We start from the raw sequence: 18784 nt of genomic DNA, 5'->3' as shown, positions 1-18784 counted from the left end.
TTCTACAGGGCCAATGAAGAGGACTGTTCTAGGACATTCAGTTGAGTGCAGTTTATCTCATCCCAAGATTGATGGTTCAGATTAGATGAACTTCCATGTTCTTTGCTGATTATGACAGAGATCCTGCGACACAAACATAGAGGTTTATATTTTATTTGGGCTGATGAATGCCATATATGGAGTTTGATTTTGGCCTTGAAAATTACTAAATTATGGATGGAGCTCATTGGGTCCAATTTGCCCAGCAGTAGGGTGGTAATTTTTTTTTTTCTTTGTTTCAGCCTGTAAGAATAAATTTAACATCTGGGATTCATTTTTACTGGGTTTGCCAGAGACAAGACACTGGGGGTGCAGGGAGGGAACCGAAAGGAATAAAAGCAACAATGAGAAGTCTCTCTAAAAACAAGTCAATATGTGGCCTATTTGCTAATGTAAGACTGAAGTAAACATTGGTTTACATGATTAAAGTAATAGTTTCCTTGGTAGCTGTTCTATAGTCAAGTATCATGTAGACACAAAATCTGTAGCTGCTCCTTGGCTCTGCTGAATAGGATCCTCTGAGTTTCTTCAGGGGTGCTTTTGAAGACTCTGCAGTCATTTGCAGATGCATTTCTGCAGTGATGTGGGCTGGTGATGGCATGATTTCCCTTTTGGAACTAGTAATCTGGTTTCTCTCTTCCAGTTTAAACTTGTGCTTCTGATGTGTGTTTCAGTTTGGGATCATTGACCCTCAGAATATAGTCAGGAGTCTTTTCAGTCGCTGCTCCATTCACCATAGTCCAGTTCTCACTGCTGTGAATTTTTGTACTCAATTAGATTTACAGTAAACTCCCTCAAATTTACTGCACAGCATAGTTTAGACCAGAATCAGAGCATAAACAAGACCTTTATTGCGCAGTAGCTGCGTCTGTTTGGTCAGGATTTGAACTGGTGGCCAGCTGGAAATGGGGAATATACTTTCTTCTTCTCCTTCCCTGGTGCTACACAGTGACTCTTCATGCTGTTTTTGCTTTTTTTTAAAATTCCTTTCTGTTTCATGCCATTGCTAGAACCTTAGTAATATGGCATATGAGCAATTGATTTTTATTTTAACTCTGTTCTGTTTTTCATTACTGCACATATTTCATCATAATGCAAGTCAGCCCAACTTGCATAAGTCAGAATAAAAAACAGGCACTTCCAGTATTGCATTCTGTGTGTTGCCAGTTAAAAAAGAATAGTGTTTTTCCCTCAGAGAGCAGATGCTTCTGATTGCGATGGTAACAAATGATTTACCAGTGAAGAATACGGATGGGCAAACATGGCTACTCAATGTCAGGAAATTAGAGATATTTAATTAAACTGCCCACAGGCAGATTGGCCTGGCTGTTCTTGTCTGGGGAGGAAAATTGCTCCTTTCTAGTTCAAAAAGAAAAAGACAGTCCATTGCTTGAACCTTTATGATTTAGTACTCCACAGAGATGCAAGCAACTGAGTACTGGTGCATCAAGCTACGATGAAAGGGTGTCAGACTCTTTTTCCTCTTGGCTGTTGACTGAATCCTGTATTTAAATAAAATAATTTTGAGGTAACTTTTTCTATCAAGCTAAATTGTTTTTCTGTCTGGAGTCATCACTGGAGCTCAATGTGTTAAGTGTCTTTCAAATCATGCTCTCAAACTCTGAAGAGGGAGAACATTCTGCTTGTAAGATTCAATAGTGTTTCAAAGATCAGAGAAAAATCTTTGCTCTTTACTGTCAAATTCTGGCTGCTTAAATTCCCTGCTTATTTTACCAGTTGTGTCTTTCCATATTCACAAGGGACTGTAGGACAGCAGTGCTGCATGGGACTTGATTATTCTATCCCTTTGGCCTTGCTGAAAGATCTCAGCTCAAACTAGTACCAAATATGGAATAAATTAGGCAATGCTAACAGTTCAGTGTCAGCTTTGATTTCTGCTGCCTACTTCAGCTGATTCCTGTTCTTTTTACCACCTAATGTTACCCTGAATACCTTGCTCTAGAGCCTTCCCACCCAGCAAAATGAGATTTTAAATTTGATACCTCCTTAATCTGTGGTACTTCTCTAGTCCATGGTTGGATTCCATCCTGTGGAGATGCTTGTTTTTTTCCACAGACGAAGTTATAAAAACACAACCCAGAGTTGCTTCTGTGATGATTTAAACAGGAGATCAGAGGCTCCGACGGTGCTTTCAAGGTGGTAGTGTTTATTACAGTTAGTAGTCGCTGTCACAGTAAGCCAGGAGATTGTAGCCTGTGGTCAGAAAAAGACCTTCTTGACAAACATCCTGCTGCCCTCCAGTGCTACGCCATGACACGGGTGGTTTGTCTGTTCACTGCAGCTTGCAATTCCCGCGCTGGGTTTTCTTCAGGGAACAAGCAGCAGAACTTCACATGAGATCGAGGACTCTGTGTAGCAGCCCTTCCTGCTCCCCAGCCTTCTGTGTGGGTTTGACCAACTCTTCTAATCTCTGAATCTTCAGAAATGCTTTGGTGTCTCAATGAGGAAAGGGCTGAGTTCTGCTAAAGCTGCCATGTCATTCAGCAGTGTTCAGTTTTAGAAGGAGCAAGGTAAGCATGAGGAAAAGAAGGAATATTTTAAGGTTATTTCTTGCACCAACATGGCTAAAATAGAACCTTTTAGAAAGGTTCTGGCTTTTCTCCAGCTCTACTCACCTTTTTCCACCCCACAGCAATTCAGTCTGCAGTCCCACACAGAGCGCTGACTCCAGAAGTATTTGGGGAATACACCAGAGATGTAAGGATGTCCAGAATATCTGCCTGAACAGCATAGGAGAGCCTCTGTGGTGGAGTCTGTCCCACTAAAGAGTCCAGATCTCCACCATCAGATATTTGTCATGAGGTGACCTGCTTGAACAACACCTTAGATCACTCTGGTGCCTACAACTCTTCTTCTGTGAAGGCTTTCACAGCTTTATCACATCAGGCTGTCAGTCATCAGAATCTGTCCTTGTCCTTACAAATATATGACTGAGGTTTAGTTCAGCAGATATTTTGAGGTTGATTCTTGGGTGGCAGACTCGGAGGTAGAATTCTGCTACAGCAACCTTCAAAGCAAGTTGAGCAGAATCACAAACTTTGTTACTTAGTTCATGCCTATAGCCTGTGGAAGCAGAACACATGATGGCAATAACCTTGACTGCCTGAACCATTTCACTCATTTAATCGATGGATGACTGAGACAGCCAGTGCAGGTGGAAGAATGGCAGGAGGTAATTACACCATGAGGAAGCAGTCACAGCAGTACTCCCCTGAACAGAAGAATGAAAACACTATAGCATTTTTATAAACAGGATCTTTGAAAAGTTTTCTGTGTGTTCCTCCAAAATGTTTCAAAGCGTATGATATTCTTCTTTGATAGTGAATTGCAAAATGTACCATTTATTAAATGAATGTGTTTTCCGAATTCCAGATGATGGTAGAAGCATGCTGTGGCCTAAGTGGACAGGTTTGAACTTGTATAAAGATCTAATGGAAATTAATCCAAATGCACTTCTTATGTTCATTTCATCATCCTGCTTGCAGATTTTCATTTCCATTTGGGGTTTCCTATTAAAAATCAGACCACAAAAGCAGGGGACTGTGATGAAATCCTTATTCTTTCACTCTTAGCAGACACGATGTTAATTACCCAGGAAAAGATTATGTTTAACTTGAAGCATAGTGAAACTTTTCTGGGATATGAAAATTCTGTGTTTGAAAAGTAGTAAATGTTCCAAAATAAAAATGAAAAATTTACCCCCGATTTGTTATGATTTGAAAGGAGACTAATAAATTGCTATTCTTGGAGGACCAGAAGTGGCCTGGATCAATGCATTTGTAAAAGCAGAAACAGACAAACTCGGGTACACAGGCAATTGTCTCCATTATAGATTGGCTTTCTGATGTGCTTCTGATTCCTCTGTACTTTGTGTATCTTTAACAGATTCTGGACTGTGTCAGACATCGGGGAAAAAAAAAGACTTAATTAGCGGCCAGTCATAGAGATTCATGGGAAGCATGTTTTTATGATGAACTCTGCCTTGGCTACCACACAAAGGGTTTGCTAGGTACCTCAGGAGATAAAGCATGACATTTTTCAGCTTTGGCTGTAACATGGATGATTTTTTGTTGCTGAGACTCATAGGGAGGTCTGTAAACCCACACATGCATCTCATTGTGGCAAATGAGCGTACATGGTATTGTTTGTTGGATAGTTTCTCAAGCTGTATCTCTGTAGGGAGCCCAAACAGTAAAGTAAACTTTCCTCCTGTTGGGAATTACTCATTTTTATTGTTATTATTATAAAGAGTACTAATTCACATGGCAGGAGTGCTGTGTGTCTGAGTCACAGGCATTGTGGTAGGTTCTGCATATATATCACCAAAAATTGCTATGAGACTGTGAGTGTAGAACAAAAGGCAGTAGGATGAATGCAGCCTGGAAAGGGATGTTTTTCCTTGGAAAATGGTGTGTTAGGCGTACATTTTGCTGTTCCACCTTTTCCTTTCAGCAAAGGGAATGAAGTTTTCTGTTTGATTTTCAGAGTTTGCTGAGCCTTTCAGTTCTGAAACTGGCAAATCCCAGTAATTCTTTGAGTAATCCTAATGTGGTGCACAGGGTGTGTGTCACCAGCAAGGCAGTGTTTGGCCCTGGGTATTAGTGTCACCAGGCCTGACAGCAATATTAGTGACAGTATTAATGTCACTAATATTAGTGACAAAATCTATCATTTGTTGGTTGTTAGTCTTACAGGTAATTCTGAGTTGTGCCTTTCACAAAAAGGATTTTTGTCCAAAAATCCTTGTGGATTCCTCACATGTGAAGTATCTATGTTGGGGGATCAATCATATGAGCTCATATGCTCCGTGTTTCTGTCTCTTTGTCTTTTTCATATACAGGCACACATGCAAGCAGGAGTATGATATTTCTAGAAGATTTGTGGCTGTAGAGGAAAGTAATTTATATACCATTTTAAAAGGGCTAACATATATATATATATGTATATATATTTAACAAATGTTCCATCCTAGGACTGCAAATGTAATTAAAATAACTTATTTTTGTTTATGCATTCCTAACAGAATGAGACAAAGGTCTGAAGGTTTGTTGCAAGTCGAGGATTCATTAAAAATTCCTGTGCTAAGAGTTCTTTTCTCAGTTCTAGTATAGCTGTAGTGCACAGTTGCTCAAATCTTCTGTAATTGTAGGGATCCAACTGTGATCCTTGCTGTAACTCTTGTTTCATGTGTGCTTGATTTTAATCTGTGTGTGTATAACTGCATCTTTTGCTTATCCTTCATTTGCTTGCTGTCTCCACTATATACTGCTGTGACAGAGCTGGACATGATTTCAAATGCTGGAGCTAGAGCTAATGTTTAATTTCTGTGTCACAGTCTTCCTGAATTAGCAGAATTATTGTTTAAGGACAGCAGACAATCAAATCCCAACAGCTTCCCTGGACCCTCACAAAATAATGGCTGAGAGTTGATCTGTGGAAAAAACTTTCAGAAAAGATTGTCTGAAAGGTAAGGAGACTGAAGATAGAAGCATTTTGTCTTTAAATATTCTCAAATGCCTCTCACTGAAACTTAATCAAAGACTGTGTCAAATTAATGGAATCACAGGAAGTTAAACACAGGGTTTTGGATAGTTTGGGGAGTAACTTAATAGGGAGGTCTCCAGCCAAAAGAGGAGGGTAGCTGAACACTGGATAGGCAGGCACTGGGCAGGGCAGCTGTTGTCCTCTCAGCAGCACTGGGCAGACCTGTTGAAACTGCAGAAATATAAGTGCGAGTCTCGATGTTTTTAAGAAAGTTAGGCAGAACCCAGAGATGTCTTGCCAAAGAACAACCTTTCCAGAGGGTGGGGAAGAGCTAGGCTGTGGAAGGAAAGGAGAAAGTGTATCCTGGACTAGGAGTGGGTGGTGTAGCTATTGGAAAACAGCCAGCAGCACTGGGCAAAGCAGCCTGCTGAAAGTGATTTTTTAAGAGCCAGTTGTACTAAACCACCCCTGTGTTTCCAGCTCTGCTCTGGCAGAATCTGTCTTGAAAGTCTTCTCATGCAAAATGTGAGTTTGGGATCCGTAAGTGCCTCCACGTGTTGAGTACTGAGCATAGAGTATGGTCAAGCATATTTTAAAGTGACAAAAGGGGATGGGAACAATGCATGTGTTTTGCATCTGAGCCTAGAGAGGATTATTTATTGCCTTTGGAATCCACATATGGTTTGTTGTAATGTAGACTGTCAGATCCATTCCTGCTGCAAAAAAATCAATGAGGTTTAGCCAGGGATGTATTTGTTTATTTTCTGATTTTCATCGTGAGAGGGAAGAAAAGACCTAGCACTGACAAAGGAACACATCAGCTCAAGGCAGTCTCACCTGAATTGTTTTGGAGAGGAACAACAACAAAAAACCCTTTTGTTTACCTTGTGCAAAACCATTGTTTTTTAATAATAGCTTTTCCATTACTGGTGCTTCAGTGGATCTGTCATGATCTGTCATCATCCTGTCAGTTGAAAAGATTTCTGCAGTAAAATTTCAGCATTTAGCTGAGCAGCTCTGGTCAATAGTAAGAGCAGAATGAATTGTTTATTGTACATACTGTTTTTCTAAGTTCACGTATGAAAGAGGTAAATTGTGAATTATTGATGATTCAATCCAGAATTCCTTCATAAATTTGTTTGCTAACAGTTTTCTCACCACACAAAAGCTTATTAGAGGTTTATGTGTCAAATATACCTCTTTTTAAAGAATTCTTTAGTCCACTAGAATTCTGTCAGAAGTGTGTGTGATCTAATATGTAGTATCTTCTATTTGTCTCCATTGATGTTAAGTTTTTGAATTTTCAGTGTTCTTAGATTAGCAAGAATTATGCCAAGTAGTAGCTGAAGATACTTAATGTCTTTTAGGTTTGAGTAAACTTTTTCAGTGAAATATTTTATTGTACAGAACTGTGAGCATGTCTTCAAGAAGATGTTTCATTTGCAGACGTGTCTTATCTGTACAAAAAGTATTTTCTTATTCTCATATTTTCCTACATCTCACTGTATCACTGTCACATAAAAAGTGTTGAACATCTTAAGGAAACTAAATGCTGAATTATTAGAAAAGCTGAACATCTGTGCCTCTTTTTGAGTTTTAGGGGATTTTCAGTGTTTCGGGATTCCGGGGAGTTGCATCATGAGGATTTCAAAACATACCAGTTTTAAAGACAAAACTTAACATCCTGTGAGCAAAAGAAGACATGACAGCAGAACAGAAAAAAAATGAGTCCTTTTATTATTATAGCAAAATATTTTTCCTCATGGTTCCAAAGAATATTTTACTGCATTTTTTCCCCAGATAAATAGCTCAATTCTTTTCTATTTTACCTTTTTTTTTCTATTATGGTACAGACTATTGCATTCAAACCTAAACGACTGACTGCTGCTTTTAAGCAGACCAAATGAAATCATTTTATTGCCAAAAGTGCTGTATTTCCAAAACAGCTAAAGCAATCTCTTTGCAGACAAAAGAATGATTTTGATGGAAAGTGTCAGTTTGAAATAACACCAATAATTTTTTCAACAGAGAAACACTATTTTTTTTACAGAAATAGTCTACAAAGAAAACAAACGTGTATGAAAACAGTTTAAAATGGAAATTCTAAATTAATAATATTTAAACTGAAATCTAACCCTTAGATTCTTCAAACTTATGGGTGAGTTGTATGTTGATGGAAGGATTTAATTTTCCTGACCCTTGGCATATGACTGATTTTCAGGAGGAGATAATGGTCAGTAGCAGATTTCTGGCAAGAGGCATAAGAATAGGCTGGAAAATAGGGATGTCTCATTGACATACACCTGTTTCTGAGCTGCAGGTGCTCTTTTGCCATTTAAAAATGAGAGACTAATCTTCCCTACACAGATTTATCCAGTGGTTTCTGGTACTTCTCTGTACTATTTCTGATTTGCAATTTTCTGTGGCACCTACCACGACATGTGCAAAGCAGTTAACACTGTGCCACATGACATCTTTGTTTCTAATCTAGAGAGACACGTTTGGCCTGGAAGCCAATCATCTCTGGGGCTGAATGGCTGCATCCAGAGCAGTGTGGGCAGCAGGTTGGGGGAGGTGATTCTGCCCCTCTGCTGCGCTCAGGTGAGATCCGTCCTGGAGCCCTTCATCCAACTTGGGGGCCCCCAGCATAGGAGGGATGTGAATATGCCAGTGTGAGTCTAGAGGAGGACCACGAAGATGATCAAAGGGTAGATCACATCTGCTATAAGGACAGGCTGGGAGAGTTGGGGCTGTTCAGCCTGGAGAAGAGAGTGATCTGGGGAGACCTTCTAGCACTTTACAGTACCTAGAGCGGCTACAAGAAAGCTGGAGAGGGACTTTTTACAAAGGCATGTGGTGATAGAACATCAGGGTTTAAACTGAAAGAGGACAGGTTTAGAACAGATATTAGCAAGAAATTCTTGACAGTGAGAGTTGTGTGTGCCCCATCCCTGAAAGTGTTCAAGGCCAGGTTGAATGGGGCATTGAGCAGCCTGGTGTACTGGATGGCATTCTGCCCATGGTGGGAGAGGTTGGAAGGTCCCTTCCAACCCAAACCATTCTATGCTTCTAATAATTGCTCTTTCAGTTTAAGTCTGTATTGGGTGAAAAAATATTTTATTACCTGCCAGCTTCTTTTGAAGTTCTCTACCTTTTGTGCCAGGGAAGATAGTAAACATGCAGGAACTCTCTAGATTGTCTGTGCCAATTGCTGCTTCCCCAGGTTGTCTGTTTTCCAGCCTTTTCAGGTGCTCATTATACACAGTCTTACTCTGGAAGAAGTTGAACTTGTTGATTTCCCATCAGCTTCAGAAGTACTTTGAAGTGTTCATCATCACAGAGAAAGCAGTAGATATTTCATCAGATCAAACTCCTAGCAGAAGGGGCCTGGAAATTAGCAGAGATGTTATGCTACTCTTAGTTAAGTGGTTTACTCAGTTACTGGTTTTGTACTGAATTTGATTTGCTTTTTATTGAGTATATGTCCTTCTAAGTTTTGAGCAGAAACTTGATTGTTAGTAGATTGAGGAGTATTTGTTTGTCTTGCAAGCTTTTGTTCTTATTTCAGAGTATAGGTCATCTCTCTGTAGCTCTGAGAGAGAAGTTAGTTTTCTGCCTGTTAGATGTAGTGTCTTGAATGCACAGGTAAATTTGTGCATGCACTGCACCTCTCATATCAATGGAAATGGCTTTCAGTCAGAGTTCAGGCTTCAAGAATGAATTTGAGTCACGTTCAGAGGTAACTCAAGTGTTTTGTGCTTTTAAACTGACCTGAACCCAATGCTGAATCTGATCAACCTTCAGCTTTGGCATACATGGGAGCTGGGACCTGTCCTGGGTTTGTAAAAACATTTATGGTGGTATTCCAGATGCAGTCATAAAAGCACATTGGTCTCCTTTCTCAGAGAGGCAGAAATACCTGGGAAAGTCAAATGAGTGGCATGTGATTTGACTGAGGCCAGAAGTTGTTATGATTCTATGTAACTGTTGTGATTGCCAGTTATTGTCATGCCGGTTCCCAGACTGCCATGTGCTAAGCATCAGCTGTGTACTAGAGGTGCACTTTGACCTGCAAGTTCTGGATCTCCGTTTGAATCTTGTTCTTATGGTTTCATTTAATTTCTTTTCTCATCTCCTTCCACTTCCTATTTCTCACTCTCAGTCCTTTTCTAACACAGACACTGATTTATGACACAGAATAACTTTTTTGGTGTAGCATGTCACTCATCTTACACTGCTGTCTTAACATGCCACAGCTGCCCTCAGCCAGGGACAGAATTTTCCTGTTTTGTAAGGTATTTGGTTTTGATAAGCTCCCTCCCCCTTCATTCCTCCCCAGTGATAGCACAACAAGCTGCAGCTTGAGCATGGCTCACAGCCTGTTCCAAGGCTGTGCGTAGCAAACAGAGCAGCTGCTTTCTCACACCACCCATGGAAACGAGGGCAGTGTATTTCAAGCTGCAGTTGTTGAGTAGAATCTATGATTCCTCATATAGGCACTGAGCAGAAACTCCATGTCACAATGCTGCTCTGAGGTTATCCTTTGGTATGAGGGAGTCACTTTTTGGAAACTCATTGGAAACAATAAATGGTAAGTAAAGAAAAGGTTGAGAGCATCAGTATGGGCTGCCTTTTAAGTCACCTTGAAATGACACTTTCATGATAAGTGGTGACATGACTCTTGTGAGGCATGTTGAAATTCATTCCTAAGTCCTGTCTGTGTTCTGCAGCCACAGACTTCATGAGTTTGGGGAAAAGGGAGGCAGAAGCCTCTCCCAACACACCTATGATGACAAATGCAGACCTACAACATACTGTTTGCTCTTGATACTTCTGCTTACTTTTGGGCTGGACAAAATGAAGCTAAGAGAAGAGTGTTGTGAGGTGGGTCATTGTAGTCCTGCCTGATATTGTTTTCCCTCATAGAGTTCTGTTTCATCAAGCAAAATAATTTCTGTGGAGAGGAAGAAGCTGGGCTGTGACCTTCTCTTGCTCTGCTCTCCAGAAGAGTAAAGCTCCTGACAGACTTTCATCCACTGTAAAATGGGATAATTGTGCTTTCTTCCATCTATCTGCACACGTTGTGGCAGCTGTCATCATTTGTATCTCTGCTTTCTGGCTGTTGACTAGGGTTCCTATAGGTCACAGTAATACAAACAATACTTGTCAATAGAAACAATGCCACTTGTCATTTGATCAAATGTTTGCATTTAGTTATTCTCTAATAAAGTTTGAACTCCACAGTATTAACATTGTCGTGCTCACTAGTTTGCAATTAGTTTTAAAATGTAAGTGAGCAGGAAGCCAAAACAGCCGTAGTACTTTCTGTCTCTGTGATTAGAGATCATGTTTGCTCTGTGAATCCTCTTGCTTGTCTTTTTATTCCAAATACAAAGCACTGTTTAGGCAAGGAACCCCTTACCAATCCAGTGTTAAATCTTCACTCTTCAGCATTACATAGGCTTTAAATCATCAAATGTGATCTGCTTTGCAAACTGCAAAAATTTACTGGCTTCCAAATCAAAGCTTCACATTGAAAGTCTCTGAGGGGATTTCAAATGCTGAGAAGTATGAACCATTTTTGCATTGTTTATTTTCATTTTCTTGAGAGGCTGTTCTGATATTAATGAGAAAAAAACCCAACTAGTTTCTACATTGTAAGCCTCCTGGATACAATGCTTTCTGAACAAGTTTAATTAGAAAAATATGAATTAGATATTCTAAGAGTATTTTCCAGGAGTAAAACAGCTGTTGCTCTTTCCTCCTCCCCCTAACAGTCTTTGGAAGAATTGGGCAAACTTTTTGTTCTGTCTCAGAACAGTAATACTTGCTGAGTTGGTTTTGGATCCCAAATGAAGTCAATACTTGCTGGTCTCGCCAACTCATGACTATAGTCAAAGTAAGCCTCTTGCAGTTGGAGAAACAACTCTTGAGAGTGTTGCTATGTGGTGAGGCTCAGAGCACTGACAGGGCACCATCCACTCAGCTATCCCAGTGGGGTGTCACCTCACACACTTTGGGCAGACTGGGCAGCCCGAAGAGCTGCAACCTTGTCTTCATCAAAGGCACAACAGACTTAGCAGCAGCTGAGCGACAATGAAATATTGACCAAAGGAGCCCCCAGGTCTTTGGAGTGCTCTGGACTTCAGACAGCCTTTAGCAGTCTGTCTCTCACTGCTGTGTGGAAATCACACTAGTAAATAGAATAGGAGTTCAAACTGTGTTTGAGTTAATGAATTACGAGTCAGCTGTGCCGTGCCATCTACCTGCTGGATGCTCATCATGTGGCAAACACAGGCTTGTTTCAGCTTAGTATAACCAGCACCGAAAGTTATGTAAAATTCATGAAGTACTATCTTTGCTCTTTTTTAAGACCATAAAAATGTTCGGTTACTAATTCTCGAGTGGACAATAAATTTTTACCCTGTTGGAATTTAATTATGTATCTGAACTTCAGAAGAAGCAAAATTTGGGCTTATGCAGATCAAATGGGACATATTCGGAAAAGTAGAAAGTGAGAATGTGGGAGGAAGCTGAAAGGCCCTCTCAAAAATGGACAAGATGAAATGACTGCTGCTGGGCCCTGTAATACAGTAAGAGATGTAGAAGCTCTGGGAATACGGCTTCGTGTTCTTCGTGAGCTGCTGGAGATTTCAAAGCAGAACCCTACAGAGAGACTAATGAGGCTCTAAGCAGCTTCACGGTCACACAGTGATCATCAGTCATTTGTGGATCTTCTGTTTTAAGAAAAGAAGTAAGATATTTCTACAATGCAAATAAAGCTGCAGGCAACAGGGCACCCACAAGTGAATGTGGGAATAAGATACCTGGACTGTTTCTTCGAAGGAAAAATCACAGAATACTTGGAAGAAATAATGAATGCTTTTAAGATAGGCAGTAAGGATGATTGTGGAGGATAACGTGACCTGAAGTGTGAAAAGAGATGTCTTTTAAAATTATGTGTTCCAAGTTGTACATTTTCATGCTCAAATCTCCATGCAAGATTAATTCCACAGATAATTTCCTTGAGTAGAAATGAATGTAGCCAGGCTGCTTCAGATTCTGTATGAGATGCAAAGCTCACAGTGAGTTGGAGGTCCATAGAAATTACTCCTGAACTGTTTCTGTAGCACAGCAGAGGAGTAAATGAAGACAGGATTTGGACTGTTTGCTTCTCTTACCCATTTTTAGAAAAGTTCTTTAATGCCTTAGTTTCTTAAATCATATCCTAGATAACCTTCATCCAAGTCCCCATCTCCACTAAACTGTGGGAAAAGGGATGAATCTGTCCTGCTCAAGAGCAGTGAAAAGAGGAAATGAAGTCTAGTGCGGTCACCAACAAGTTGATGCATCCAGAGAACTGATTCTCTGTCAAGTCTCTCAGCTAAGTGATCATGTATTGTAAGTGGTTGTATGGTAGCTGATATACATGACCCTAGAGACATGACTTTTCTCCTTGCTGAGCGTGTGTCCCCAGCAGAAAGACCTGCACCTCTGAAGCATCCAGAACTGATGCCTGTCCCTTAAGAGCCTGAGAACTGGAGGTTGTCAGACACTTCTTCCTCTCTTGATATCTTATTTTCTTCCATGAAAATCTAACCTGCTCTAAATTGGGCTATGGATTGATATGTTGTTTCCTATCCTCTGTATCTGAACTTTCTGAACCCACAGTGTGCAGGGCCTATCTCTGCATCTCTGGCCAGATTTCTAGCAGCTTCTAAAATCTACAATCTGTGACAAAGGAATATAAAATCTTGTGGTATGATTGCATCCTGTACTCATCTTGTTGTCTTAAAAATAAGGTAAGTTAATTTTGGTGCAAAGATATGTTAAACTATAAGGCTGAATTCCAGTAGCACCTTCTTTACCAAATCCTGCCGAAAGCATAGTTTTTTTTCTGTATTCCTATATAAGAGGTAGAGTGCTGTCCTTTTCAGTGGGTGATGTTTATAAAATCTTCTGTCAAATTACTCAGTACATTAAAAAAAAAATCAAGCTCTTTCTGCATGAGCAACAGCAGGACTGGTCCATTTTTATTAGCTCTATCTGAGGATGGAGGTGAAAATCTCATTTGAATGTTGAGGTATTGTTTTGGCTGAGATAGGAACATATGACAAACTCAAAGAGAAAGATCCTTGGGGGAAAAAAAGTGACACACAGAAAGGAACTAAGTGATTAGCTGAAATAAATTTAGCATGTGTAGTGTTAACAGATAATTTATTTCATGAGCTCAGTTAAGATTATATGCAGCTGCAGTTCTCTGGTAATTCATGTTTCCTATGGCACAATTTTTTCTGTAATTCTTTTAGTCAAACTTAATTTCACTTACCACGCATTACAGTTGTAGTAAGCACCTGGAACAAAGTACCTAAAGGCAAAACCAGAATCTTTTCTTCTTATTTTTATTTCATGTTGCTTCTAAAAGTCAATGTGTTTTCAGAGTCTGTCACTGCCCCATTGTCAGAAAAATTGTCTGAAATATATTGCCAGGAATACTTTTTGCTTTCAGTGAGCTACACACTGTTCCCACTACAGATGTTATTTTTTTGGCATTATTGTCAGCATACTCAGTTATTGTAGCTTTAAACTGCAAATTGTTGGGTTTTCCCTTCCTTTTTCTCCTGACATACACCCACTAATACCAGCCCCTCCTGTCTGGAGTATCATTGCAATTGCAAAACCGTAGCCAAGGCTAAAGCTGCTCTTTTCCTTCCCACAGGACTCAGCTTCAGCTTCCCATGTGGAACTGATTGAAAAGGTTCTGCCAGCAAATGTATTTTGAATAACTCCCCGAACTTTTGACCAAAAGAAATATGTGAAAAATATCTGCTTTCCACTGGAAAATGCTAATTCTACTAAAATACAAAAAAGTTATTTGAAAACTTTGTCAGGAGTGTCCCAGGATCACCATGTCCTCCTGGCAAGCAATATACAATGCAGATGTGCTGTGTTCAGGAAACTGTTTGTGTCAAAGTAATTAAGCATGTGAATTAATAATCCCATTAGGTAATGTAGCATCACTTCCACATACAGTATGGTAAACACTTCCAGCCACAGGATGTCAGAATTTGAGGGTGAAGGGTGAGATTTGAAGGAAGGGAGAGCAACAATTAAGAAAAAAATTCTGTGGTAGACTTTTAGATTTTGAGCTGTAGACATTGAGGGAAACACCCACACCCTGCCCACACACACTCTTCACCCCAAAGCAAACATGCACACCCACACCCCACTCCTATTTTCTGGCCATTTCTATTACTATATTACGTGGTAGCTTTTCACAGAGAAGGTTAAATGTGGAAAACTTGTCTGCAGTTATTTTTTTTCTGTGATGATAACTAAACTCTGTAATAAATGTAAATATGACTGGCTTATTTCCAAGGAGGCTTTCATAGCAGGACTCCTTTGTATATTCTGAGTGTGTAAATGCATTCAAAGGGAGGTGATGCTACAAACAGCTCAGAAAAAGCATATATTGTATTTACATAGCTTGAAATCTGATGGACTTTAAATGAAAAATTCTTGCTGTTGTATTTATGAGTAAGAAAAGAACAACTATAAAGAGCAAAGGTGAAGACATATTTAACCAGCAAAGGGAATTTTGCCAGTTCTGAGTGCTTTGAAGTAAGTTTAATGTGAAGATCAGTGGGGTTTTTTTTCTTTCATTTGGTCTCAGCCTTTAATTTCTTGTATAGCCTGTGCAAGTGCAAGTGCAAAGCACAAGTTCAGTAAGTACTGGAAGTCTCTGGAAGCTGTTGGTAAGCATCTACAAGTTGGAACTGCAGTCACATTTATGCAACAAATTTTTGGTTTTTTCTCCTGCTCCATACAACTTGATTTTAACATGGAAGCATTGATGAGGGAGCTTGGGAAATGAACTTGCCACTAGTATACTTACTTCCCTTTTTATATGATTTCCTGACCCTTCTTGTTACAAATGTACCTCAACATGATAGTCCAGTGACTAATCACTTGCTCTGTAAAATCTGGGTCTGCAAGTGAGAACGGTTAATTCTTCCTGGTTCCAACAGGCTTAAAAAACACAACAGGGCAAGATGTTTAAATAATTCGGTCTTTGCAGGAAAGACTGAACCCTGTGGAATGAAGAGGAATGGGTAAAGATTTGTGATGGTGCTTTGATTTCTTGAACAGCAGGAGAAAAGCCACATATCCTGATTTCTTAGTCTGACTGCTGTATAGGCTTTCTCACTGGTTCATGTTTGCCTGACATTTTTATCCAATATGATCATGGGATTTACTGCTTTTGTAGTGTGTCTCAGGTCCTATATCCTGATTTATAATTTAAACAGAAACCTGAGCATTTTTTGTATGTCATGTTTAAGAATCAGAAGTCCTGTTTCTTTTTTCTTAAAAATGAAACAAAAGCCGTAGAGGCAGTAGCTGTAATCCCAGATGAACAAATATGTGTGACTTTGAGTTCTGAACCTTTGAAGCTTTATGGTTGTAAACAAGTTTTCAAACGAAGGCCAGCCTCTGACTTTAAAAGTTTGACTTGTATTGGAAAGAAAGAGTTTCTGATTCTCAGCACTGTTGGGCAAACTGTGAAATTACACTCACAGTTATTTATTTGCACAGGTTTGCAGTGGGATGTATTGGGCCTGTGGCAATTAGTGTGGAGACAGAAGGTGTCTGGTAGGGGGGACTTAAGTGATCTCACTGAGCTGCCTTTGGTCGTCTTGTACATGGTTATTTTACAGTTTTATAAGAATGCTTTCATTTCATTCATATGATTTCCTTCATATCCTTACCCTCATACTGGCTTTCACAACTGCCCAGAGAAACTGTAAGACTTTGGAGTGTTTGAAAAGGGTTTTTAGTTTGTGTGTCCTTGTAGATTTGAATACAGCAGCTGCAGGAACAGAGGGTTACAGCATTTTTTTCCTGCTCCTGAACAAGTTAAGAAGGCTGCACTGACCACAGCAAGAAAGTGGAGGGGGGAAAAAGCCATAACAGTGGAATATCTCAGCCTCCTGTCATATCCCCAGTGTGGGCTGGGATGTCAGTAGATCCTTTGCTTTTGATTTAGAGCTTTACTGTTCCTTATGTCTTGAAGTGAAAGGGCTATGCAATGGTTTTGCAATGTTCACAATCCTCGCAAAAATGCTGAGACACAAGGGACCAAGGCCGTGTCTGTTTACATGGATCTAGATCATGGCAGAGGGCGGTGTAAACTAATCCCGTGGAAGCGTAAGCTAATCCTGTGTAGTCCAGATGGGGATCCAATGCCTTGTAACTCAGGCAAAGCAGGGAGGTTGATATGAAAGTTATAGCATGAGAAATGTTACGGCCTTTTTCAGTTGGTCTATTGTATGATCCTAATGACTTGCTAATTCGTGAAAGACGGTTTATTTCTTCTGTTGCATGCCTTGGGGCCAGAAAGCGTTTGTAGTCTGAGTGAAGAGTAAACCACACAGTCCAGCCCGTCTGATGGGTTGGGTAATTGACTGGAATAGCAGCTAGGAGCAGAATTTCGATTTGCACTGATGAAACAGCTTCTATTCCAGTCTTGTTCTCCAGGGAATGAATGCAAAACACCAGAAGAACAAGATGCAGCTCCTTCTGGTGCATCATGTTTGGCAAATTAACTTTTGACCTTTTTGTGGCTTTGTAAAAATATGAGAGCCTTTGCCTCAGGATTTCAGGTTATTAGGAGAAAGATATTTTTTCTGTTACCCTTTGGACTGTTACGTCTTTGTGAGGTGTGAAACAACCTCAATGTATGCAGCCAAATAAATGCTGAAAACCCATTGTGTTCATATTTCTTCGTTGTAACGACTGGCTTATGAGAAAAGCTCAGGGATGATGATATGAAAAGAGTATTTATTTTTGACTTCCAGTACTGGACAATAGAGATTAACTCTTTTGTACTTATTTTCAGACTGGATATTTCCATCTGCCCCAGGGGGATTACTTCATTGAGCCTATTAAAAAGCATCCGCAGAAGGAGGGAACACCCCATCCTCATATCATATATGGGGCAAATAAACTTCAAAATGCTTTGAGGAGAAGACGGGCCACCTCAATGGAAAGTGAACAAGCATGTGGATTGAATGGTACAAATTTTACTGGATTTCTGCTTATCTGCTTTCTGAATATCTTCAAACATCTTATATTTTCTAGTGGTGTATGCCTTTCTTTCTGCCAGGCTTTTTGTAATTCTGCAAGAAGAGATTATGCAGAATGGGAGCATGTCAGTCAAAATGCCTCAGGAGCCACCCATCTGGGTTCCTTTCTGAAAATTTAAATCCTCCTTATAACTGCTGGGATATGTTTTTCACACAATTGATCCTTTCTACCCCTCACTTTTTTCTCCAACCAGAACTGTTAGTGAGTTTGAAACTTGAATTCTTGAGTAGTTTTGGAATGACAAGATTTGCAGTCAGAATTATTTTTAATAAAATGTTCTCACTCCATACAAATGCTGTGCACAACATAAAATATCTCCCTTTTAATCCGTGGTTTAAACTTAGGATTTCTAGATTATCTGTGTTAGTTATCAGAATATTTAAAGACTTTTATTTGGTTGTTCTGAAAGTGAAATGCAGGACATCAACATCAAGATTTTTTTGCATAGAAGTGTAAGTAAAAATAACTTAAATATTGGGGCAGTAATACTCAGCATCATGTCTTTTGGGAAAACAAACTACTACACTCTGTCGTTCCAGCATAGTGTATATAGAGGGTAGTTGATATCTCATAATTACAAAATGAGTTCCTTTATCTATAAAATCATTTACTCGATTGATTTCATGCCAAAAATGTACAGATCTTGTATTGATTCTCTGATGTTGGAGGCCTTGAAACTGAGCCTGCACCAAACTTTAAAAAGGTACGGTATTGGTAGGGATGAATGAAAAGTAACCTACATGACGTAAAGCCCAAGTTTTGTACAAACAGAGCTGCAGAATACACAAGAATATGTTTTTGTCTTTCACAGGTCAGTGGTTTAAGAGAAGTTGGTTCTCTTCCAGGAGCGGGAAATAAAAGGAGGAATGTAGGAATTTTTAATCCTCAGTCATGGTTGCTGCTAAAGTTTTACTGCAGTGTAATATGAATTGATAAAGAAGCAAACAACAACTCAATTCCACTATATTTCTGGTCATAGACCTTCACTGCATTTCTGACTTGCTGGCCAAGAGTGGTGTGAAAAGGTAGCGGGGGAAACTAGAAAGCTGATGGTGGGGGTTATTCAATCTTCTGTGATAGTGGGAAGGTAAAGATA

General features: G+C 39.7%; 1 protein-coding gene across 1 annotated transcript in view; it reads left to right on the top strand.

Moving 5' to 3' along the window:
* Positions 1-18784, top strand: part of ADAMTS12 (ADAM metallopeptidase with thrombospondin type 1 motif 12) — a 148714-nt gene that overhangs the window by 35148 nt on the left and 94782 nt on the right. The window contains exon 3 of the mRNA XM_032675323.1: positions 17441-17615. Coding sequence (XP_032531214.1) covers positions 17441-17615 — 175 coding nt within the window. The remainder of the gene's footprint in view (positions 1-17440; positions 17616-18784) is intronic.

The sequence above is a fragment of the Chiroxiphia lanceolata genome, chromosome Z (genome assembly GCF_009829145.1).
Source record: "Chiroxiphia lanceolata isolate bChiLan1 chromosome Z, bChiLan1.pri, whole genome shotgun sequence".
Classification (NCBI taxonomy): domain Eukaryota; kingdom Metazoa; phylum Chordata; class Aves; order Passeriformes; family Pipridae; genus Chiroxiphia; species Chiroxiphia lanceolata.
This window is presented reverse-complemented; position numbering and strand designations above follow the sequence as displayed.